Source organism: Thamnophis sirtalis, unplaced genomic scaffold (genome assembly GCF_051295495.1).
Source record: "Thamnophis sirtalis isolate CommonGarterSnake01/CBP01778 unplaced genomic scaffold, rThaSir2_p1.2 scaffold_12, whole genome shotgun sequence".
Classification (NCBI taxonomy): Eukaryota; Metazoa; Chordata; class Lepidosauria; order Squamata; family Natricidae; genus Thamnophis; species Thamnophis sirtalis.
This window is the reverse complement of record NW_028261392.1, coordinates 47,223,852-47,247,380: the sequence shown is the minus strand read 5'-3', so window position 1 is coordinate 47,247,380 and position 23,529 is coordinate 47,223,852. Positions and strand designations below refer to the sequence as shown.

At 37.8% G+C, this 23,529-nt stretch overlaps 1 protein-coding gene across 2 annotated transcripts in view; it reads right to left on the bottom strand.

Moving 5' to 3' along the window:
- Positions 1-23,529, bottom strand: part of GLRA2 (glycine receptor alpha 2) — a 154,880-nt gene that overhangs the window by 79,658 nt on the left and 51,693 nt on the right. For both annotated transcript variants that reach the window (XM_014070879.2, XM_087726230.1), the window contains exon 7: positions 22,603-22,817. In XM_014070879.2, coding sequence (XP_013926354.2) covers positions 22,603-22,817 — 215 coding nt within the window. The remainder of the gene's footprint in view (positions 1-22,602; positions 22,818-23,529) is intronic.

The following is a 23,529-nucleotide window of genomic DNA, read 5'->3' as shown; positions in this document are numbered from 1 at the left end:
AAACGGAAGCAGCAACTCCGTAGGCAGTCTCATAGACGATAATTACACACAGGTGATTTTGCCTGGGCCCCTCCCAAGAGGGTTTATAAGGAAGGGCGTTGGGAGGGCACATTTGCAGGAAACAACTATTCGAACTCTTATTGAAGAAATCTGTATTCTAGTCATGTCTTGTAGAATTATCTGAGTTGCTTTTTTGGAGCTTCTGGGTTGATGCCAACCAATTATCTTGAACGTGAGTTTGCCTGGGCCTTCAGCCAAAGGACTGGTTATCACATTCATTAAATAGTGGCAAACAGCCAAGCCATTGGCCTGGTTTATTCACAGGCCAGGGGGGGTCAGAACAGGAATGTATGTTTATTCAGCTCTCTGGGCAGTTGATAAAGGAAACATCTTCACACTTGTGCATTGGTTAGAATTTGCATGGGAGGGGTCACTACTGCTTTAATTCTACCTGCATTGCCTAAGGGGATTCAGATGTTGCTTTGCCTTTAATGGTTTCCATTCTTCTAAATTAAAGGTTCCTTTTGAAATAATCCGTTTCAAGAGTCTTCACTTTCTTAAGTTAGGAGAGGAGCCATTACAAGATGGCAAAATGTAATGGACAGTAAAGAGAAAGCTGAGCTGCTTAATTCATTCTTTGTATTACTCTTCACACAGAAAGATAATATAGCCCAACCTACCAAAAATATAACAATAAAAGACAGACTAGGAATACAAATTTTATTTATATTTTCATTTTAAAAGAATCTAGCCTGATTTGGCACTTTCCAATTCTCTGAATGCTAGGCATTTCTCTAAAGAAATAAATCTAATCAAATAAACATACCAAATAGAAAATTGCATGTCAGAAATGTGTGTGAATGTTTGTGCTGATCTTTTAAGCCTGCGAGCTGCTGTGGAAATATGAACAATTGGGTTTGTACAGGAAAAATGTTTCCCTTCTAGGAAGCAAAACAGATGTATGTGTTTATCTATCTTCCTTGTGTATAGAAATATAAAGCAAGCAATTACTGTCAGGCAAAACTGGGTTACTGATGCCCTGATGTGGTATGGTGGGGAATGCTTGCACGCATGAAAGACTCCAAAGGCAATTCTAAAGAGTGTCATTCACTGTTCTTCTGATGTGTTAGTGTTTTGCACTGGGACAAAGAAGAGCAGCTTTCTGGTTTTCTGTAACTTATTGAAACTATTCAAGTCTCTTAGTGTCACACAGACTCAACATCTCTTGAGAAAAGGAAAAAACAAAAGGATATTTGAGGGTCTTTTCTCTCCAGTCAAGCTGGAAAGCCTGAGGATACTCCAAGGTCCCAGAAAAGGAAATGTGTGAAATCAGCGATATGCACACAGAGGGAGCCTTATATGTGCATCTTGTGTACTGTGCCTGAGCCTTATGTAATTTTATAGGTCCAAATTACTCCAAACATAAATGTAGATTCTCTACAGAGTTGCAATCTAACAATCTTGGAGTTCTTCTAGATAATCACTTAAACATGAGCTAGCAGTGTGCAGCAGCAGCAAAAAACAACAACTACTAATATAATTCTTGGTTGTATAAACAGAGGCATAGAATCAAAATCACATGAAGTATGTGAAATATGTGAAAGTATGTAAAGTATGAAAAATGTGATCATAAAAGTCCAGTCCAGCAGAATACCACTGAAAAATAAAAAGAAATTCAAGAAGAAACCAGCATGGCTGCACAAAGATCTCTTTGACAAACTGAAAGACAAAAAGGACAAGAACAAAAAATGGAAAGAGGGACACTTAACTAAGGCTGATTACCACCAGATAGCCAGAACATGCAAAAATGAAGTCAGGAAAGCAAAGGCTCAGAATGAACAGACTTGCAACGAAAGTCAAAGATAATTAAAAAAAAGTTTCTTTCAACATATTAATAACAAGAAAAAAGTAAAGGAAACAGTTGGTCAACAATGGTCCTATCCACAAAATGAATTTCACTGTAGAGAAAAGCAAACTTTTACATTTCAGCAGGAAAAATCAAAAGTGTAAGTACAGATTAGGCAAGACCTGGCTCAAAAAAAGTATGTCAGCTCATAAAGTTGCCATGGTGAGGAAAGAGCGGGGGGGGGGAGCCCATTCCATGCATACCTTTGGCTAGAGTTGGATCTCAGATTACTACAGCAAGCTTGTGAGGGGTGCACCTCATTAGAGAATGTGATTTATGACACAGACTGAGGGGAGGGAAGGAACAGGGGTAAAGTTCAGTTATAATTCAAATGAGACTTAGATCTGACTGCAATAGGGTATTGCCAAAATGGTGCTCTTTTGAAACTTGGCTTGAGGCTCATGAATCAATTAGGGCATCTTTCAGAAACCTGACACAGTAACTGTGAGAGGGACTTTGGAGTCTTAGTGGATGATCACTTGAATATGAGGTAGCGGTGTGTAGCAGCAGCCATAGAAGCTAAAAAGCAATCATGTGTTGTATAAACATAGGCATAGAATCAAGATCACATGATGTATTAGTGCCACTTTATAAAACCCTAGTAAGACTAGTAACCATACCTGAAATATTGCAACCAATTTTAGTCACCATGCTACAAAAAAGATACTGAGACTTTGGAAAAATTCAGAGAATAGCAACATGGCTATGATCACAGCAGAATTTCTTCACAATAATAATTTAAAAATGATACTGCAACCAAGGTAAAGCTTCCTTGTTAACTGAGCAAGGAAAACTGTTGGGGGGGGGGGAGTTAATTAAATTGTATTTGTTTGTAGCAGCCTAAAAATGTGTCCAGACAAAATAAACGTGTTTAAGACTATTAGCCTTTTGGTGAGAACAGCTGCTGGAAGGTTGAGTACCTTGGGAGCAACATCACAAGGCAAGTGATTGTGAGTGATTTTCTTTGGTTCTTAACAAGGCAACATATGTTACTAATATTGTTCAGTTGCTGTTTATTTGTAGAGTTGATGTTGAATGTGAAGTGACTGAAAATTAACACCTTTGTGAATAGTTTGCACGGAACAACTATGGGTGAGAATATTTTCAAAGAAGTTGAGAAAACATTAATTCAGTACAACTGAAGTGGAAATTGCTAAGATGTGTTACAACCGCTGCCAGTAAATATATGTGTGGAGCAATAAAAAGCTTGGCTGGACAAATTTACAAACCTTTGAAAATATAAGATGTTTATATCCAATGGTCATTCGTTGTATTATATATGTATTCTGCAGAATTTTTTTTGAATCTGTCATGTGTTGTTGAATTTGTAATGTCAACAGTGAATTCATTTACTCTCATGGACTTAAATCATTGTCACATCCATGAATTTTGTCAGAAAAAGAAAGAGAATATTCTGACTTGAATTATCACACAGCAATTTGATGACTTAACAAAGGTAAAGTTTTATTGTGATTTTTGGGCACCGGATTGAGATTGATTTTTTTCTGAATAAGAAGAAACTCTTAGGCATTATTACTGAATAATGAATGGCTTTAGAAATTAACTTTTGCTGCAGATTTGATAATATTTCTTAACATGTTCAACTAAAACTACCTGTTTAACTTTCACATATACTATAAGCACTCTTTTGCCTTGCAAAATCATTTCAACAATACAGAATCACTAATAATATTAAGCTGCTGAATATATTTATCATTGCCATCAAAAATTAGAACAAGAAACAAAATCACCATAAAATCTCTTCACAAATCTGAAGCAGAAATATTTTTCAACTTCAAACTACATTTTCAGGAGCATTTTTCAGACTTTAATCCTAGTGCAAAAGAAATTTCCATATTTCAAAATGCATTTAACTATGCAATTGTGGCGCGTCTCCCTAACCTTTAACTGGAAGTGATTAATCTGCAATACAATGACAGGCTGAATGGCAAATATCAAGAGAAAAATCTATAACTGCCATCTAAATGATGCATATGCTCAATTAAAATCACATGCTCATGGATTGATATCAGTATTTGGCAATATCTGTCTGCAAAGACATTTTTAAAGATGAGATATTATGGAGTTTAATATTTAATTAAATAAATTATGAATTTATTTTAAAATGTGTTATTTTTTATTACAAATTTAAAAAGTAATAATCTGAAGTTCTAGAAATGTAGCATCTCTTCATTTTATCTATTTTGGCATTTTATTTATTTTAGAAAAGGAGGCAAACATGGAAAATAGAAGAGATTGATATTACAAAATGCTTAGATTTTCTTGATTTATTCTCTATATATGAAATAATTCAAAGAGTAGATTAAATTCCAAGGGAAAATGGAAAAGGCAAGGTGGCAAATCATGACCCAGAATACATATTTTGACATATTATAAGAACATATCAAATAAGTAAATAACTTCTCATTTTCTGAAATATTAAAGGTAAAGGTAAAAGTCCCCCTTGCACATATGTGTTAGTCATTCCCAACTCTAAGGGGTGGTGCTAATCTCCATTTCAAAGCTGAAGAGCCAGCGCTGTCAGAAGACATCTCTGTGGTCATATGGCCAGCATGACTAAATGCCGAAAGTGCACGGAATGCTGTTCTCACCAAAGGTGGTTCCTATTTTTTCTACTTGCATTTTTACATGCTTTCGAATTGCTAGGTTGGCAGAAGCTGGGACAGGTAACTGGAGTTCACTCCGTTACGCAGCTCTAGGGATTCGAACCGCCAAACTTCTGACCTTTCTGATCCACAAGCTCAGCGTCTTAGCCACTGAGCCACCACGTCACATTCTGAAATATTACATCTTATCATTTTTCTATAAGTTTAAAAATAAGTCTTTTGCTTGCATTTAAGCTGTTTCTCTACTCTCTTATAGGTAATTTATTTACCAATGTGATATATTTTGAAATATTAATTAAAGGTAGAAATTATTCTCCCAAAGAATAAAGCGCAAGATGTGAGTATTTAAGATGTCTATTTCTGAGACCTGTCAGGAGAAAAATATGCTTTAAAAATTTACTGGAATCAACAGTTGCTATTAGCCTGGTCAATCTGTAATTAAGAGGTTAGGACATGTGAAGGAAGGCAGACTATTTCATGAGATTGACTGCATGAACCTGCAGCACCATTCATTACAAACTCAATTTTGTCTTCCATGCATTTAATTTTGATGAAACGTAGAGCAATTTTGTAAACTGCAAACAGCTTTTACAAAAGCTTCATTGATGTAGTTTAGTTTAGTTTAGTTTAATAACATTTGTATGCCGCCCAATCCCGTGGGACTCCGGGCGGCTAACAATACAGTAAATCAAAAAAAAAAAAAAGAGGAAAGAAAGATAGATTTAAAAAACACATCATGCACTCCATTCTGAGTGGGGCTGGACCATATTTTGCGGTCAACAACCCCAGGCCTGCCAGAACAGCCAGGTTTTAATGGCTTTACGGAAGGCCGGGAGAGTGGGAAGGGTCCGGATCTCTGCGGGAAGATTGTTCTACAGGGCCGGGGTGCCTACAGAGAAAGACCTCCCCCGGGTAGTTGCCAACTGGCATTGTCCGGTCGATGGTACCCAAAGGAGGCCCAATCTGTGCGATCTTATAGGTCGTTGGGAGGTGTGTGGCAGGAGGTGGTCCCGTAGGTATCCAGGTCCCAAGCCATGTAGGGCTTTAAAGGTAACAACCAGCACCTTGAAGCGCGTTCGGAGACCAATGGGAAGCCAGTTCCGCTCACGGAGGATAGGTGTAACATGGGTGTACCTAAGTACACCTGATATCGCTCGTGCGGCCATATTCTGGACCAATTGTAGTCTCTGAACACTCTTCAGGGGCAGCCCCAAGTAAAGCACGTTACAGTAATCAAGCCTAGAGGTGACGAGAGCATGAGTGACCATTTGAAGTGCCTCCCGGTCCAGGTAGGGCCGCAACTGGTTCACCAGGCGAACCTGGGCAAAAGCCCCCCTGGTCACAGCCGACAGGTGGTATTCTAATGTCAGCTGATGATCCAGGAGGACACCCAAGTTGCAGGCCCTCTCTGAGGGATGAAGAGTTCCTCCAGGGTAAGAGGTGGAGTATCTGGACCGTTCTTGGGGGGGACATCAATAGCCACTCGGTCTTGTCTGGATTGAGAGCCAGTTTGTTTACTCCCATCCAGACCCTAACAGCCTCCAGGCACTGGCACATCACTTCTACCACTTCCCTGAGTTGGCATGGGGCAGACAGATACAACTGGGTATCGTCCGCGTATTGATGGTATTTGATCCCGTGCCGACGAATGAACTCACCCAGCGGCTTCATGTAGATGTAAAACAGGAGGGGGGACAGGACCGAGCCCTGAGGCACCCCATATTTTAGGGGCCTAGGAGTCGACCTCTGTCCTCCAACCAACACCGACTGCGACCTATCTGAGAGGTAAGAGGAGAACCACCGTAACACAGTGCCTCCCACTCCCACCTCTCCCAGTCATCGCAGAAGGATACCATGGTCGATGGTATTGAAGGCCGCTGAGAGGTCAGGAAGCACCAGGATAGAGGAATGTCCTCTATCCCTGGCCCGCCAGAGATCATCGGTCAGCGCGACCAAGAAGTCATAAAGCATTTGCATTTGGGAAATTTTATATTAACTACCTTCACTCTAGAGCAAAAAATATGTGGAAAAGTTTTCCTACAGAGAATACATGGTAGTTTAGACAAAACAACTTTCTTTGCCCTGCTTATCCTGGGCAAATCTCAATATCTTACTTCCAACTTCCAAAGTTATGGCCCCTATCTCACAATAAACAGCCAGCATGAATAACATACTACTCCTGTCTTCTTATTATTTTTTTAAGCGAGAGAAAGGAAAAAGGAGCAGAACATGGAAGCAAGTATTCTGGATCAATCTTTCAGCCCAATTTGATAAGGAAAAGATATATTTCCCTTTTTATATATGTACTGGCTTGAAAATTAAAGGTATAGAATAATGTAATATATGTATTATAAATAATATGTATGAAATAATACCTCTTTAAAGCACCACTGAGACCTATTCTATTAAACCAAGAATTCAATAAAAGTATATTCTTTAATAACATTTTGGTTTGAAAGAAGTAGTCATTAATCCATTAAGCCAAGAGGGAGGAGTCCCCCTCTCAGAAATGTGCCCAGATGGGTTCCAGGTGCTCCACCAACCATGACACCAAAGAAAGGGGTGGGGGAGTAGCAGTTATCATCCGAAGGTCATTAGTTCCTCCCAGAGATTGTGGGGTGTGAGTCTCTCCTCTTGAAGTTGGACCTATGGGTTCAATTGGGCTTGCTGTTGACATACCTATCTCCCAGCTGCATCACGACAGCCCTGTCTGTGCTGCTAGAGGCAGTAGCCGGGTTGGCGGTGGAGTTCCCTAGACTAATGGTACTGGGGGACTTTAATCTGCCGTCTCTCAGTGAACACTCAGATGGAGCACAGGAGTTCATGGCTTCCATGACAACCATGGACTTGACCCAGGTAGTTCAGGGTCCAACTCATAGACTAGGACACACGCTTGACCTTGTATTTCTCTCGGGGCAGTGGAGACGTGATCTCGAGTTAAGGGGAATAGAGACCTCGCCCTTGTCATGGTCAGATCACTCCTTGCTGAGGCTTGACTTCAGGACGCTACTCCCCCATTGCAGGGAGGTGGAGCCGACTAAGTGGTTCCGCCCCAGGGGCCTGATGGACCTGGAGGGATTTATAGCAATAGCAATAGCAATAGCAGTAGACTTATATACCGCTTCATAGGCCTTTCAGGCCTCTCTAAGCGGTTTACAGAGAGTCAGCATATTGCCCCCAACAATCTGGGTCCTCATTTTACCCACCTCGGAAGGATGGAAGGCTGAGTCAACCCTGAGCCGGTGAGATTTGAACCGCTGACCTGCTGATCTAGCAGTAGCCTGCAGTGCTGCATTTAACCACTGCGCCACCTTGGCTCCTTTCAGAGGGAGCTTGGAGAGATACCTGACTCCCTTGTCCACAATCCAGCCGAGTCTTTGGTTGTTGCCTGGAATGTTGCAGCGGCTGAAGCATTGGATCAGATTGTGCCTTTGAGGCCTCTCCGTGGCATTGGATCCAGGAGGGCTCCTTGGTTTACCGAGGAACTCCGGGAGATGAAGTGCCAAAAGAGATGCCTAGAGCAACGTTGGAGGGCTAGTAACTCTGAATCTGATCGATCACTATTAAGAGCCTTTATCAGGACTTACCTAGTGGCAATACGGGCAGCAAAATGTACGCATTTTTCTGCTCTTATTGCATCTGCGGAATCTCGCCAAGCCGCCCTGTTTAGGGTGACCCGCTCCCTCCTGAAAGATGAGGAGGCAGGGGAACCCCTGCAAGGAAGAGCTGAGGAGTTCGTTCAGTTTCTGTCAGATAAAATCACTCAGATTCGGACAGACCTGGACTCCGCTTGGGCAGTACCAGCCGAGATGCTGAGGGTTAGTCTTAATCGGATTTTCTGGGATGAGTTCGAATTTGTCACCCCTGAGAAAGTGGACAAGGCCATGGGAGCGATGAGTGCCTCCACCTGTTTATTGGACCCGTGCCCCTCGTGGCTGGTTTCAACCAGCAGAGAGGTGGCACGAGGCTGGTTCCAGACGATTACTAACACATCTTTGCAGGAGGGGTCTTTCCCACAACCATTAAAGGAAGCAGTGGTAAGATCCCTCCTCAAGAAGCCTTCCCTGGATCCAGCTATTTTGAAAAACTATCGTCCTGTCTCCAACCTTCCTTTTTTGGGGAAGGTTGTTGAGAAGTCCGGTTTCAGGCCTGGGTACAACACGGAAACCGCTTTGGTCTCCCTGACTGATGATCTCTGGTGGGCCAGGGATAGAGGACATTCCTCTATCCTGGTGCTTCTTGGCCTCTCAGTGGCCTTCGATACCATCGACCATGGTATCCTTCTGCGACGCCTAGGGGAGGTGGGAGTGAGAGGCACCGTTTTACAGTGGTTCTCCCCTTACCTCTCTGACAGGTCACAGTCAGTGTTGGTCGGGGGGGCAAAGGTCGACCCCTAGGCCCCTCAAATGTGGTGTGCCACAGGGTTCGGTCTTGTCCCCCCTCCTATTTAACATCTACATGAAACCACTGGGTGAGATCATGCGACAGCACGGGGTAAAGTACCATCAATACACAGATGATACTCAACTGTATCTTTCTGCCCTGTGCCAGCTCAGTGTAGCGGTGGACGTGATGTGCCGATGCCTGGAGGCTGTTAGGATCTGGATGGGGATGAACAAACTTGTGCTCAATCCCGATAAGACTGAGTGGCTTTGAATGCTGCCCCTGAAGGACACCTTAGACAGTCCATCCTTAACCCTGGGGGGTGAAAATTTATGCCCCTCAGAGAGGGTCCGCAATTTGGGGGTCCTCCTGGATTCGCAGCTGAAACTGGAACATCATCTATCGGCTGTGACCAGGGGGGCCTTTGCCCAGGTTCGTCTGGTGCACCAATTGCAGCCCTATTTGGATCGGGAGGCACTTCAAACGGTTACTCACGCCCTTGTCACCTCAAGGCTGGATTATTGCAACGCGCTCTACATTGGGCTACCCTTGAAAAGCGTTCGGAGACTGCAGTTAGTCCAGAATGTGGCCGCGCGAGCGATATTGGGTGCACCGAGGTACACCCACGTTACACCTATCCTCCGCGAGCTGCACTGGCTACCAATTGGTCTCCGGACGCAATTCAAGGTGTTGGTTATTACCTTTAAAGCCCTACATGACTTAGGGCCAGTGTACCTTCGAGACCGCCTACTGCCACATACCTCCCAGTGGCCAGTAAGATCCCACAGATTGAGCCTCCTTCAGATGCCGTCAGCCAGACAGTGTCAGCTGGCGGGCCCCTGGAGGAGAGCCTTCTCTGTGGCTGCTCCGACTATTTGGAATTAGCTACCCTCAGAGATCTGGACCATACCCACTCTCATGGCCTTCAGGAAAGCTGTAAAAACTTGGCTGTTCTGGCAAGCCTGGGGCTGTTGACCTCACTGTTCAGGTCCAGCCCCAATTAGAATGAATGTATGAGGTGTTGCTATTTTAAACCGTTTTTTTTTCCGTTATGTTTTCGTTATGTGTCTTTTTTTCTCTCTCTTTTTTGTAAGCCGCCCGGAATCCTTCGGGATTGGGCGGCATATAAATTTTATAAATAAATAAATAACAAATAAATAAATAAATAAATAATAAATAAATAAATAAATAAATAAATAAATAATCAATCAGAACTTATCCACCAGGAAAATGGGTGGCCTTGGAACAAAAACTGTAACATAAGAAATAGACTTCTTGATTCTGCCCAGAATCAAGTATAATTTTATATTAACTACCTTCACTCGATAGCAAAACAGGGTATAAGTATGAACTATGTGAATAGCAGTCTATGTAACACAGGTCAAGATGGCAAATTGGCCTCTTTTTACAATGTGAAAAGAATTTGGTAGTATTTTCTAAACTTTGTTGTATCATTGTATTCAAGATGTATCTGGAATGTGGCAACAATGATCTTGAACTCAAATAAAAATAGATTTTCAAACTAACATTTTTAAAGGAGCAACATTACTTTGATTTCTTTTAAAAAGAAAGTTTCTTGAGTTATACCAGAATCAGTAATGAACATTGGGAATAAATATTCAGAAACATTATGATAATGCAATTTCAAATGATGGGATTTGTTGTGGAATTAATAAATATGATCAAAATGATATACAATAACCAATTGACAAAGGTAATGGTAAATGGTGATATGACAGGAAAGATAGAGATCACGAAGGGAACTAGTCAAGGATGTCCACTATTGCCATTATTATTTATACTGACACTAGAGATTTTGAATAGAGAAATATGACAAAATAAAGAGGTAAAAGGGATGAGGGTCTAGAAAGAAGAATACAAATTACAAGCATTCGCAGATGATTTGGTGTTTATTATGGAAGATCCAATAGAAACAGGGCCAAAACTAGTTGAAATAATAGAAGAATATGGAGAAGTAGCAGGCTTGAAGATTAATAAAGATAAAAACAAAACTTCTGGTGAAAAACATGGCAGAAAAACACAAAAGTGAGTTGATGGGGAAACTGGACATACAGGTGGTGAAAAAAATGAAATATTTGGATATTCAATTGACATCAAGGTTTGTAACACTAAAGGAGGATAACTATTATGAGGTGAGAAAACAAATAGAAATAGATCTGGAAAGATGGAAAAACTTAGAATTATCATTGATGGGAAGAATAACAGTAGTAAAGATGAATACACTACCAAGATTGCTATACCTATTCCAAACAATACAGATAAAATTAGAGAAAAAATACTTTGAAAGTATGAATAAAATAGTGGGGAAATGAATACACTACCAAGATTGCTATACCTATTCCAAACAATACAGATAAAATTAGAGAAAAAATACTTTGAAAGTATGAATAAAATAGTGGGGAAATATATATAGCGGGGTGGGGAGCAAGAATTAATATTAAAATGTTGCAAGATGCAAGAGTTCAAGGTGGATTTGGATTACCAAACTGGAATATCAAGCAGCAGGATTAGTTTGGATAAAAGAATGAATCTTGCTGAGTAATACAAGATTATTGATGTTGGAGGGTCATGATTTGCAACTAAGTTGGCATGCTTTTTTGTGGTATGGTAAAAGTAAGGCACATGGCTATTTTCAAAGACATTACGTAAGGAATGGATTTTTAACAATATGGGAAAGAGTGAAAAGGAAACACTATTTAGAAATACCAATGTGGCTTTCAACAATGGAAGAGTTGACACATCCAAATACTAGTAGTATGAAAAATATCATTAGATACAAAGATATCTTAACAGAAAGGGGGGGGACTAAAACATAAACAAGGATTAGAAAAACAAGGGATTGATATAGAATGGTTTTCACAATTGCAAATACAATCAAGATATGAAAAAGATAAAAGGGAATACGGTTTTAACTTAGGAAGTTCGGAGTTGGATAAGATACTTATGGGAACAGAAGAAAGAATAATTAAGAAGCTATATAGCTACCTATTAAGAACTAGGTTATAAGAAGTAGTTAAAGATACAATGTTAACTTGGGCAAAGAATTTTGGCCACACGATTGAGCTAGAAAAGTGGCAACAACTATAGGAAAGGAACAACAAATTAACCATGTCAACAGCCTACAATGGAAACCTAAACCAAACGTTTTATAGATGGCACATGTCACCAGGAAAATTAGCAAAGATGTTTAAAGACAAATCAGTGAAATGTTGGAAGTACCAACAAGCAATAGGCTCCTATTATCATATGTGGTGGACATGTGCAGAAGCAAGGAAATATTGGACTAAGATAAGAGTATGGTTAAAGAAAATGTTACAACAAGAAATAGAATTAGACCAGAGATATTTTTACTAGGTATTATCCCAGAGAAATTCAAGAAAGAGGATATTTAAATTGAATATACATGTAACTACAACAGCAAGAATTGTATTTGCCCAAAATTGGAAATTAAATAAGCTACCAACAGATGAAGAGATAATAAAAAAGATATTAGATTGTGCAGAGATGAATAGATTGACAATGAAAATAAAGGATAAAGAGGAATCAGAGTACTGCAAGACATGGGGAAGATTTTATGATTGGCTAGAGAAAGGAACCTAGAAAAGAAAGTAGGGAGAAGATATAGAACCCAGACGATGTACTGTTAAATGGAAAAGGGAGGGAGAAGGGGAAAACAGAAAACAAAATATTAAATATAAAAGTATATATCCAAGAGCAAGATATAAAGGGGGGAAATATAGTTAGGATAGATTAGCGAAGGTAAGGGAATAAAAAATGATATCAAATTATATTTGGGTCTGCGGAAATACCATCCCAAGGATCTGAAAGAGACACCTACAATAATAGAAAAGAAAGAGAGAGAGGATGAGAGAATGAAAGGAAGGTGGGGAAAGAAGAAAGAGGTAAGGAGAGGAGGGTGGAAGGGAGAGGAAGGAGAGAGGGTAGGAAGAGGAAGAGGAAGCATAGGAGTAGGAGAAAGGTACAACAGGACGAAGGGATGGTAAATAAAGCAACCCAAACTGTATATTATAACCTATTAAATGAAATAATAATTGTATAAGAATGATAAATGTAAAGAAGAATAACAATTATGTGAATGCATACTTAAAATGCTATGTAAGAGAACAAAAGATAAAAAAAATTATGGAAAAAATATTCAGGATCAAGTAATGTTCTATGTAGGTGTTCTTAGAGTAGTTTCATTGCAATTTAAGCAAAGCAACATTGATACCCATTCCTTTGGGAACTGTAAAAAGCTGTAAACAATCACTTGCAAGATCATAAAGGAGGTACACAAGTATGAGAGACCATAATGTGTAGCAGCAACCAAAAAAGCCAACACAATCCTGGGCTGCATTAACAGTGGGATAGAATCAAGATCATGTGAAGTATTGATATTACTTTATAAGGTCTGAGTAAGACCACACCTGGAATACTTCATCCAGTTTTGTTCGCATGTTATAAAAAAGACGTGGAGATTCTGGAAAGAGTATAGAAAAGAGCAACAAAGATTATTAAGGGTCTATGAAGACTATGAAGAATGGTTGCAGGAGTTGGGTTTGTCTAGTCTAGTGAAAAGAAGACTAGGGGTGACATGACAGCAGTGTTCCAATATCTGAGAGCTGCTGCAAAGAAGAGTGGATCAACTTATTCTCCAAAGCACCCGAAGGCAGGAAAAGAACCAATGGATGGAAACAATTCAAGGAGAGAAGCAACCTAGAACTAAGGGGAAATTTCTTAGCAATGAGAACAATTAACCAGTGGAAGAGCTTGCCTTCAGAAGTTGTGGGAGGCTTTTAAGGAGAGACTGGACAGCCACTTGTCTGAAATGGTATAGGGTCTCTTGCTTGAGCAGGGGGTTGGACTGGAAGACCTCCAAGAATCTTTCCAACTCTGTTATTCTAGTAAAACATGAAGAAGTCCCTAGGGAGTGGGCAGCATACAAATCTTATTAAAGTTGCAAAGTTGCAAAGAAGTGAAATTGCAAAGAAATATTATTTCTTCCCACCTAGTCCAAATGAAATGAGTTATTCATCAACTGACATTCCAGTTTTTGAGTAATCATTACCAGAAAACTCTTTGAAAAAGCACCTGAGAACTGTTTATAGCCTAGCAGTATGGTTGGTTCTTACAAATTCTCAGATATTATTTTGTGTGAGTGACTGTTCCTTAAAAAGAATAATAATATCACTAGGACTTTACATGCCTGAATGATCCACTCATTAAAAGACAGTAATAACAAAATATGATATGGTATGAATAAACACCAGTTTAATGGGTGAATCTCCAGAACAAGAGGTTACTTGAATTAGAGGGCCATGAATTAAGGTTTGGATGGCACAGCTATCTATGGTATGATAAATTTAAGGTTAATGTTGATTTTAATAATCATTTTGTTAGACATGCCATACTAAGAGTTTGGAATAAATATAAAACAAGGCTCTTTACAAAACTGCCTCTTTGGGTGTCACCCCAGGAAGCTTTATTTAGAAAAATAATGGTGACAAAGTAATGGTGGACATATAGCAAAATTTTATCTTTCAACTTTGGTGACTCTATACTAAAGAGAGAAGAACTTGAATCAGAAGGTTATGTTTGCCATTGGTTTACCTACCAACAACTGAAAGAAATATTTAAATTGGATAAAAAGAGTTATGGGTTTGATTTTGTTAAAAATGAATTGGAAATCTTACTATGTGGAAATGATAAACATATTATTGCTAAGAGTTATAAAATGTTATTGAAATTGAAATTGAAAAGTGAACATGTAAACATTGCAGGCAAGGAATTTTGGATATAATGTGATGCTTGAACAATTGGAAAATATGTGGATGAAGGGTTTAAAATTTACATTAAATTATAGTTTAAAACAAAATGTTATAAGTTGATGTACTACTGGTATCTAACACCAGATAAGTTTTCTAAGATGTATAAAGGTATGTCAAATGAATGTTGGAAGTGTAAAAGTACAGAAAGGACTTTTTATGATTTATGGTGGACATGTGACAAAAATAAATTTTGGAACATGATTCATGGCAAAATTGAGTACTTTGAGTAAAGATAATAATATAAGTACCTTTTTTTCCACATGGAGACCGCTTCTGAACTTTGTGCTTGAGGTGGAAAATACTGAAACTTTGGTTTTGGTTTTTACCAATTAGCAAGATAATTGATTTTAGTTATAATATACTTATAACTATATTATAATTATATATGTATAAATTATACATAATTATATATGTATAAATTATACATAATTATATATGTATAAATTATACATAATTATATAATAATTTATAAACTATTTATAAATTGTTATTGTCAGAGTGAGCATAGTTTTACTATGTGAGATGACCCATGCAGCAGAAGGAGGCAAGGGGAAAGGGAACATTCAGTTTGTATAAAAATGTTAGAAAGAGATATAAGATTCCAAGAGAGAAATATAAAAGAGTTCTCAAAAAGTCAATAAATGATAAAATTTTAAAAAGGCTAAGAGATGATAGCTAGAGATAAAATATCTTGCAATACGGTGACTGAATTAAAAACTAATAGAAAAATGTAGAAAGTACAAATTGGGAAAATATTAGTACATATACTGACATATAATAGAATTTATTATAACAATAAGCATATTAAGGTTAGAAGGTGGAAGACTATGATTATGTATATTTAATTGTAGTATTATTAATAGCATGTAAAATATATTGAAACTTATAACTTTCAAGGACTATAAATTCAGGGGCTTTAGAGATATAATCCCAGGACTGATTAAATCTTATTAACAACTAGCTGATAACCCCACGTTGCCCGGGTATTTATTTATAGGGAGAAAATATCTGGACCAAACATAATTTCTAATGTTGGATTTTTCCCTTTACCAGGTTGTGGAATGCCTCCTTGTGGAATACTGTGAAGCCATTACCATGGCAATTCCATCGCACTGTACAGTAGAAGCCATTTTAAGATACAACAGACTGTATCTTAACAGAACACACACCCCAAGGGGTGTTAGGGACGTCTTACCCCCACAGTATTTTTTTTCCCAGAGAGAAAGTCAACTGTGTACCAGGTTTAGTTGAAATTGCTTGAGTCGTTCCAGAGTTACACTGGAACAGACACACACACACACACACACACACACATACATACATACATACATACACACACACAGAGAGAGAGAGAGAGAGAGAGAGACAGACAGACAGACAGACAGACAGACAGAGACAGAGACAGAGAGAGAGAGAGAGAGAGACAGAGAGAGAGACAGAGAGAGACAGAGAGAGAGACAGAGAGAGAGCTTATTGGTGTTTCTAGAAAATTGAGATATTGAAATTCTGGTAGAATATTGAGTAATTTTAAAAATATTAAAATATTAGTGATTCAGCAGGGGACAACAAATACATTGTATGAAGAAATATTATTGATGTTTAAATGTATTTATGGAAAAAGTGATAATTATAAAGAGAGAATGGTACTGTTTAAAGACAAGGGTGTGAATGTAGAAGAACACCAAAAAATTGGGAGGGGGAGATGAGTACAAATTTGGAAAATAGTATTATACATACTGTTTGTGTGTGTTTGTGTTTGTGTTTGTGTGTGTGTGTATGTATATGTATATACACACATACATACATACACATACATGCACATGAACATACATATACATATAGGGACACTGTGACTCAGTGGCTAAGGCACTGAGCTTGTTGATCAGAAAGGTTGGCAGTTTGGTGTTTCGAATCCCTAGCACCACGTAATGGAGTGATCTCCCATTACCGGTACTTGTCCCAGCTTCTGCCAACCTAGCAGTTTGGAAGCATATAAAAATGCAAATAGAAAAAATAGGAACCACCTTTGGTGGGACGGTAACAATGTTCTGTGCACCTTCGGCATTAAGTCATGCCAGCCACAGTTGTGCCTTATACAGTCTCCTTGTCATCAATACTTTGCTGCCCACAGACTCTCTAACATACACACTGTGCAAAGCCTCCCAGCACTCTTTCACAGACTGGAGAGCCCTCACATGTATCAGCTGACTGTCCTCCAAATGCAGGATTATGCTGGCTAATGCCTTTTCATTCCTTCTCCAGTCCCCATCATCCAAGACTGCTGGTTGATCAGTAACTATCATTCACAACTCCTCCCTTTGCAGGTACATTTCCATCTTTACACACCAGGACAGGTAGTTTGTCTCATTTAGCCAAGACAGTGCATCATTGCATCATTGTAGCAGCTGGTCAGCTCTTAAATCCCTACCCTGACAGTTATTATTACCCTGTACAATCTGCAATCATATAGTTACTATTTTCTTTTAGAACACATTCTTTCTTCTTTCAAGAAGAAATTTCAGTACAGAATGTTTCTGATCACCTCACAAATAAGTTGGACACTGAAATAGAAAGATGATTATATTTGCTGTAGAAAATGTTTTGTTCTATTTAGTGATGTAGTATTTTCTTAGGCTGAGTAAGAACTAGTGCCTATAATTATACAACACACCTCTTGCCATTAATCGCAGACAGCATTTCCATGGAAACCAGACATAAAAAATTGACTCCTCATGTCTATTATTATATACATGTGTGTACAAACACACACAACCTTATACAATTTTAGTATACCTGTCTATGTACAGATACTCAAACATAATCCTTCTGTTTTATAAAATATTTATATATAGAATTATACAAGCACAGTGCTGAGATACATATTTTTATGGAACATTCCATGGTCAAAATTCCCCATCCACAAGCAAATACAAATATTGCATTAAGAAAATATTTGCATGAAGAAAAACTATTCACTATGATTTTATACTCGGACTTATCTATAGTTCTAGGTGTATTGAATCTAATCAAATTCAAATCAAATTTCAAGATAACACTTTAAACTTGATCATTAGAAACCATTTTTTTCCATTTTTGTTAACTCTTTTGTATACTTTTTAGGCTACCAAAACTTAGTTTAAGCTATGCAGAGGAAATAATTCTAAGGAATTATCTAAAACCATGTTATAGACATCCAAATGTGTACCAGCTATCCTTCTTCAGAGACTTCATCAAAATACAATATGGTCACATTGACTGAGTCTGAACTGAATAAGTATAATGCTTATTAAATAAATATATTATGAAGTAATCATATTTAGGATTCGAAAATATGGCTAAATAATACTCCACAACATTTAATTTCATGTAAGAATATTTGAGTAATAATGATGATGTACTAATATTTAAGGTTATTGCAGAGAAGATCAATCAAATAACTAATTCAAATAATTTAATTGCAGCAGAATTTGCAGTTTAGAGCAAATCAGCATCAATTCTACAAAAACCTTGAAAATGGGAAAGGGCCATGGCTAAGGACAGACTTGATTTTGAGTCTCCAATACCTTAACCAATATACAACAATGGCTTACCATGACATCTTGCAGATGAACTTTGTGAAATATTTAAACCAATTTAAAGTTCTGATTGCATGTCCGGATCACCTGAACTGCACCTTGTACAGAGGTGGGTTGCTGCTGGTTCAGCCCAGATCAGGCGAACTCGCCCACCCACCTGAACGCTTCTGTGTGCAGGAGCGCACCCAAACCAATAGTAAAAAAATAGCAACCCGCCTCTGACCCCATACACACATTGCTAACTGGAACTTTAATCTCAATCTGTCAATAACCTATACTGAATAGATGGGAAGTAGGGCTTTAGCATGAACACAATTTACATGTGCATCGTTATTTTAAAAGCTTGTATGAGAAGGGAAATGACTTCCAAAGAATTACTCTGGCTCAAAAAAGACCTGCTTGTCAATATCAGTGAACAATATACTGTAAGATTATTTAGAAAAAAACCAAAGTAGAACATGCCACTAACTCACACATTGAGTTTATCAGGAAGGATTTTCCTCTGCACAGTGAGTGTGCATGAAAATCCATGTTTTTTGTAAAGCAACTCAGTAAGTTGAACCAACAATAACAAATCACCAGCCTTTTTAACAACATTTCATATTACAACCAGAAGAGCAATATAAACAAAGTCTGTGCTATTTTACATGTTTCTCCAAGATATTAAATTGCAGCAGATTGTATTACATTGAACTACAAGTCATAACAGTAATAAAATATGATCAAACACTGTGCAGTTTGCTGCCAGATGTCTGCAGTCCCCAAGTTCAGATAAGTTATAGATTCTAGAATGGATTTGTAATTGGCACACAGAAACTAATTAATGAAATATATATTGCTACCCACTAATGAGTAGGAAAATAGCTGTCACTCCAATCAGGATCTGTTATCTTAACATGTACTCAATATAGGCCACCCGGTACATAATTTCACACATTTCTATGGAGCACTCCAATTCTAAAATTATATTAAACAATATGTAAAAATGGGAGGTTTCACATATCTTTAACCAGTCACAAATTATGGATATCTTTGCTTAGTGCAGATTCTTCTTTCTGAGCTCCTTTGGAATATCTGTATTTTTTAGGTAATTAGAACTAAATTGGAATTTAAAATATAATAGATTTTTTTCTATGTTTCATATAACAATTCAAAGTTATATTATTCTAATAAATGCAATTTGGTCCTTTTTCTAAATTACGGCAATTAGATCTCAAACTGATAGGAAAAAATGATTTTACGGAAGATCTGAATGGATTCTAGGACCTTTACATTAAATCAACTAGTTGATTGTAACAATGAGTTTATACTATTTTCTGTATTAAAGAATAAATTCAATTTTGTTGCAATCTACTGGCAGTATTTATAATTATAGTAATTAGTGAGATATATATTAAGAAAAGTGATATTTTCAGGCCCAGAGACATTATATCACTACTACTACTACTACTACTACTACTACTACTACTACTACTACTACTACTACTATTACTAATTTAACTTGTATACCACCTAGCTCAATGGCTCCAAAAACAAATTAATTTTTCTAAGACTAAAAACTCAGTAATCAATTTTTATAAATATATAAACGTATCTGATATTTTATATATCTATTTTATATGCAAATTGTAAAGCACTGGAATGGAATACAGAATGGAACATCCTCAGTTTGTCTAAAGAATAGGAAAATATTTTTACCTTAATACCAGAAACTTCACTAGAACTCAGATTATGTCTTATACAATGAATCATACTTTAAACTTACTGGTGTAGGAAGGCCCCATCCTCCCCAGAATAAAATATTAATTATTCTTAACGTTAAAAAGAGGCAGAATAAAATATTTTCCATGAAAGAGAGGAGGAGATACATCTTCTTAAAGGCAGAAAGCAGATCCAGTCTTCTTGCTATAGGAAAACAGCCTCAAGCAGAAAACTGAAGAGGCTAGTCTTTAAGAATGGATATTTTTTTATCCATTCAGAAAACTACTTGAGAGACCGCCTGCTGCCAATTACCTCCCATAGACCCGTTAGATCGCACAGGGTCAGCCTCCTCCGGGTTCTGTCTACCAGCCAATGCCATCTGGCTACCACCCGGGGGAGGGCCTTCTCTGTAGCAGCTCCGGCCCTTTGGAATGAACTCCCCGTGGAGATTCGGACCCTCACCTCTCTCCAGGCCTTCCGGAAAGCCGTCAAAACCTGGCTGTGCCGGCAGGCCTGGGGTTGATGAGTTCCCCTCCCCTCTCGACTTGTATGGCTGTATGACTCTTCTGTATTTTAATTACGTGTATTGTGTTTGTATCCCCTTTTCCCCCTTTGAGTTGTTCGCCGCCCTGAGTCCATCCCGGAGAAGGGCGGCATACAAATAAACTAAATCTTAAATCTTAAACTGGGCCACCCTATTCATAAGCAGAGAGACTCCAAATAAACACAGTAGGCAAGGAGCCAAAGCTGACAAGATTAACTCAGACAAACAAAACACCTAGGATTTGCATTTCCCCTTTTTCCTATAGAACCAGCCATGACCCCCATAGGAATCTGGCAACAGTCATTAAAATATTGAATGACATATTCTTGCAGAGAAACAGGCATCTCAATCACAAAGCCCCAAAGAATGTATAAAAGCCCATCTTCTCTAAATCCCATTTTGTCAGCCATCCTAGAAACATGATTCTATCACTGAAATTTCTGGCTACCAAATAAATGGAGATCTTCTTTCCTGCAGCATGCCTCCATTTTATTTCAGCATCTTTCTCCTGGCTTGGGATAGACCTGATTTTTCTTCCAACATTGGATTGCATTGAGATACATAGACAAGAATGAGTAAATTGTGCAGTTGGAGATGCAATTCACCAAAATACATACAGTTTGCAAAGTTATTATGTTGTAGGAAGAACTAATTACATATAGTAGTTTGACTTTGAAATAAAGTTTAATAGTTTTGGATGATGCTTTTATTTTGAACAACATATGTATGACATAGGGACGTGGTGGCTTAGTGGCTAAGATGCTGAGCTTGTCGATCAGGTCAGCAGTTCAGCGGTTCAAATCCCTAGCGCTGCATAATGGAGTGAGTTCAAGCTTCTGCCAATCTAGCAATTTGAAAGCACATAAAAATGCAAGTAGAAAAATAGGAACCACCTTTGGTGGGAAGATAACAGTGTTCTGTGCGCCTTCGGCATTGAGTCATGCCAGCCACATGACTACGGAGACAACTTTGGACAGCGCTGGCTCTTCAGGTTTGAAACAGAGATGAGCATCACCCCCTAGAGTTGGGAATGACTAGCACATTTGTGTGAGGGGAACCTTTACCTTTACCTTTTACATATTGCATAGAAATTGACACTGGCAATAAATTAGTTTATAATTTAAATAAATTATTATACATTATTGAAAAGACAAATTTATGGCCCTGGTTACTAATATGTTAAGACATGAAGTAACTTGTGGATGAATGTAATTGTTCCTTTTTTATTTTTTTCCCTGCCTCCACTATTTTTATAAATAACTCAAGGTGGTGAATATACCTAATACTTCTTCCTCCTATTATCCGCACTACAACATCCCTATAGGTTTTTGTCTAAAGATAAACTTAATATATGGATGGTTGCAATTAAATATGGTCAACTTTTATTGAACTGTTATGTAAAATATTATACATATGCTTCTACATGTACTAAAACTACTTGTTTTGAGTGAAAGGAAAAAACAGTCAGAAACTGTAATGGTCTGACAGTATCTCCTCTCTATTGTACATGGTTGTATATTGTACATACAACTACATAGCCCCTAAAACTTTAGGTACAGTCCCCCTAACTTTTCAAGTATCTCTTTTGATGTATTAAAGGAGAAAATTAAGAAATGCATACAAGATCAATCCTATTATCTGTATGTAATTAATGCAATTTAATTACATATAATTTTATAGACATGCTTTTTGTCCTTTTCCCACCTACTTTTTAATTAGTCAGATATTCAAAAGTTGAGTACAGCTTTCAACTTAGAAAAAAACTTCCCTCCATAATGCAAATAAAGAGAAACGTATTTCACATAATGCCCTATATCTTAATTTTACCTTTCAACCATATACTGTATAATAAATCTCATTTGCTTCTATACACATGAAATAAAAGACATCTGGTTCATAATTTTATTAAGAACATTTCTGATCATTTCAATGCATGAAAAAAATAAGGGACATAACACAAAAGATTACAGGATTCATCTCTATTTAGTTTGTTCAGAATTAAGTGGAAAGTACTTACTTTTGGAAGAGAGGCTCTGGAGCCTGAACTCTGAGTGGTCATTGTCAGGACTGTAGTTATGCCCAGTGCAACTCTGGCTGGAGCAGCATCCATGTTGATCCAGAAAGATACCCAGGACAAAATGACGATCAGCAGGCTAGGAATGTACATCTGGATTAAATAATATCCCATCTGACGCTCCAAATGAAACTTTACTTCAATGCATGTAAATTTTCCTAGAACATGAAATTGCTTTTATAAATCATTTTTGTATATTTTAATCCTATTATCTCATCAGCATAAATTAACTGCCTTAGGCACATGGACAGTGAAATGTCGGATCTTATTCAACTGGATGGGCATTGTTCCTTCAGTACTAATACAAGTTATATCTTGGCTGACATTCTATCCTAAAGGAATCAACTTCAAGTTACTCACTTGAGAGTTGTATATCACTTTACACAAAGATGACTGCAATTATAACAATTGATTCAATTTATTGATCTCTCATTGAGTATTTGTTTAATGTTTTGAAAATGAGGGCTTTAGAAATTAATACAGCTTTATACTTTTAAACAAAATAATGAACTAAATAGTGCATTTGAAGATTCATAGTCCAAATAGTTTGATAAGAGCATTTGTTGACATTGGGACTTGATATAAGAGACCAGCTCTTTTAAAAAAGATCTGAATAACTAAATGACTTTGGCAACTGGATCTATTTAGTGAAATCCCTAAATGCTGCAAATAATTATCTGACCTGGTATGGAACTACAATTCTCAACTGCATTTATAAATTGGTATTCCTAAAAATTATTCACTGGCTCTATCACTTTTTCTCTAGTTTTCAAATTGCAATAGAAATATCTGGGTACTCCTAGATAGTATTTTCTGTTCCGGCAGGCCTGGGGCTGATGAGTTCCCAGCCCCACTCGAATTGTTGTGACT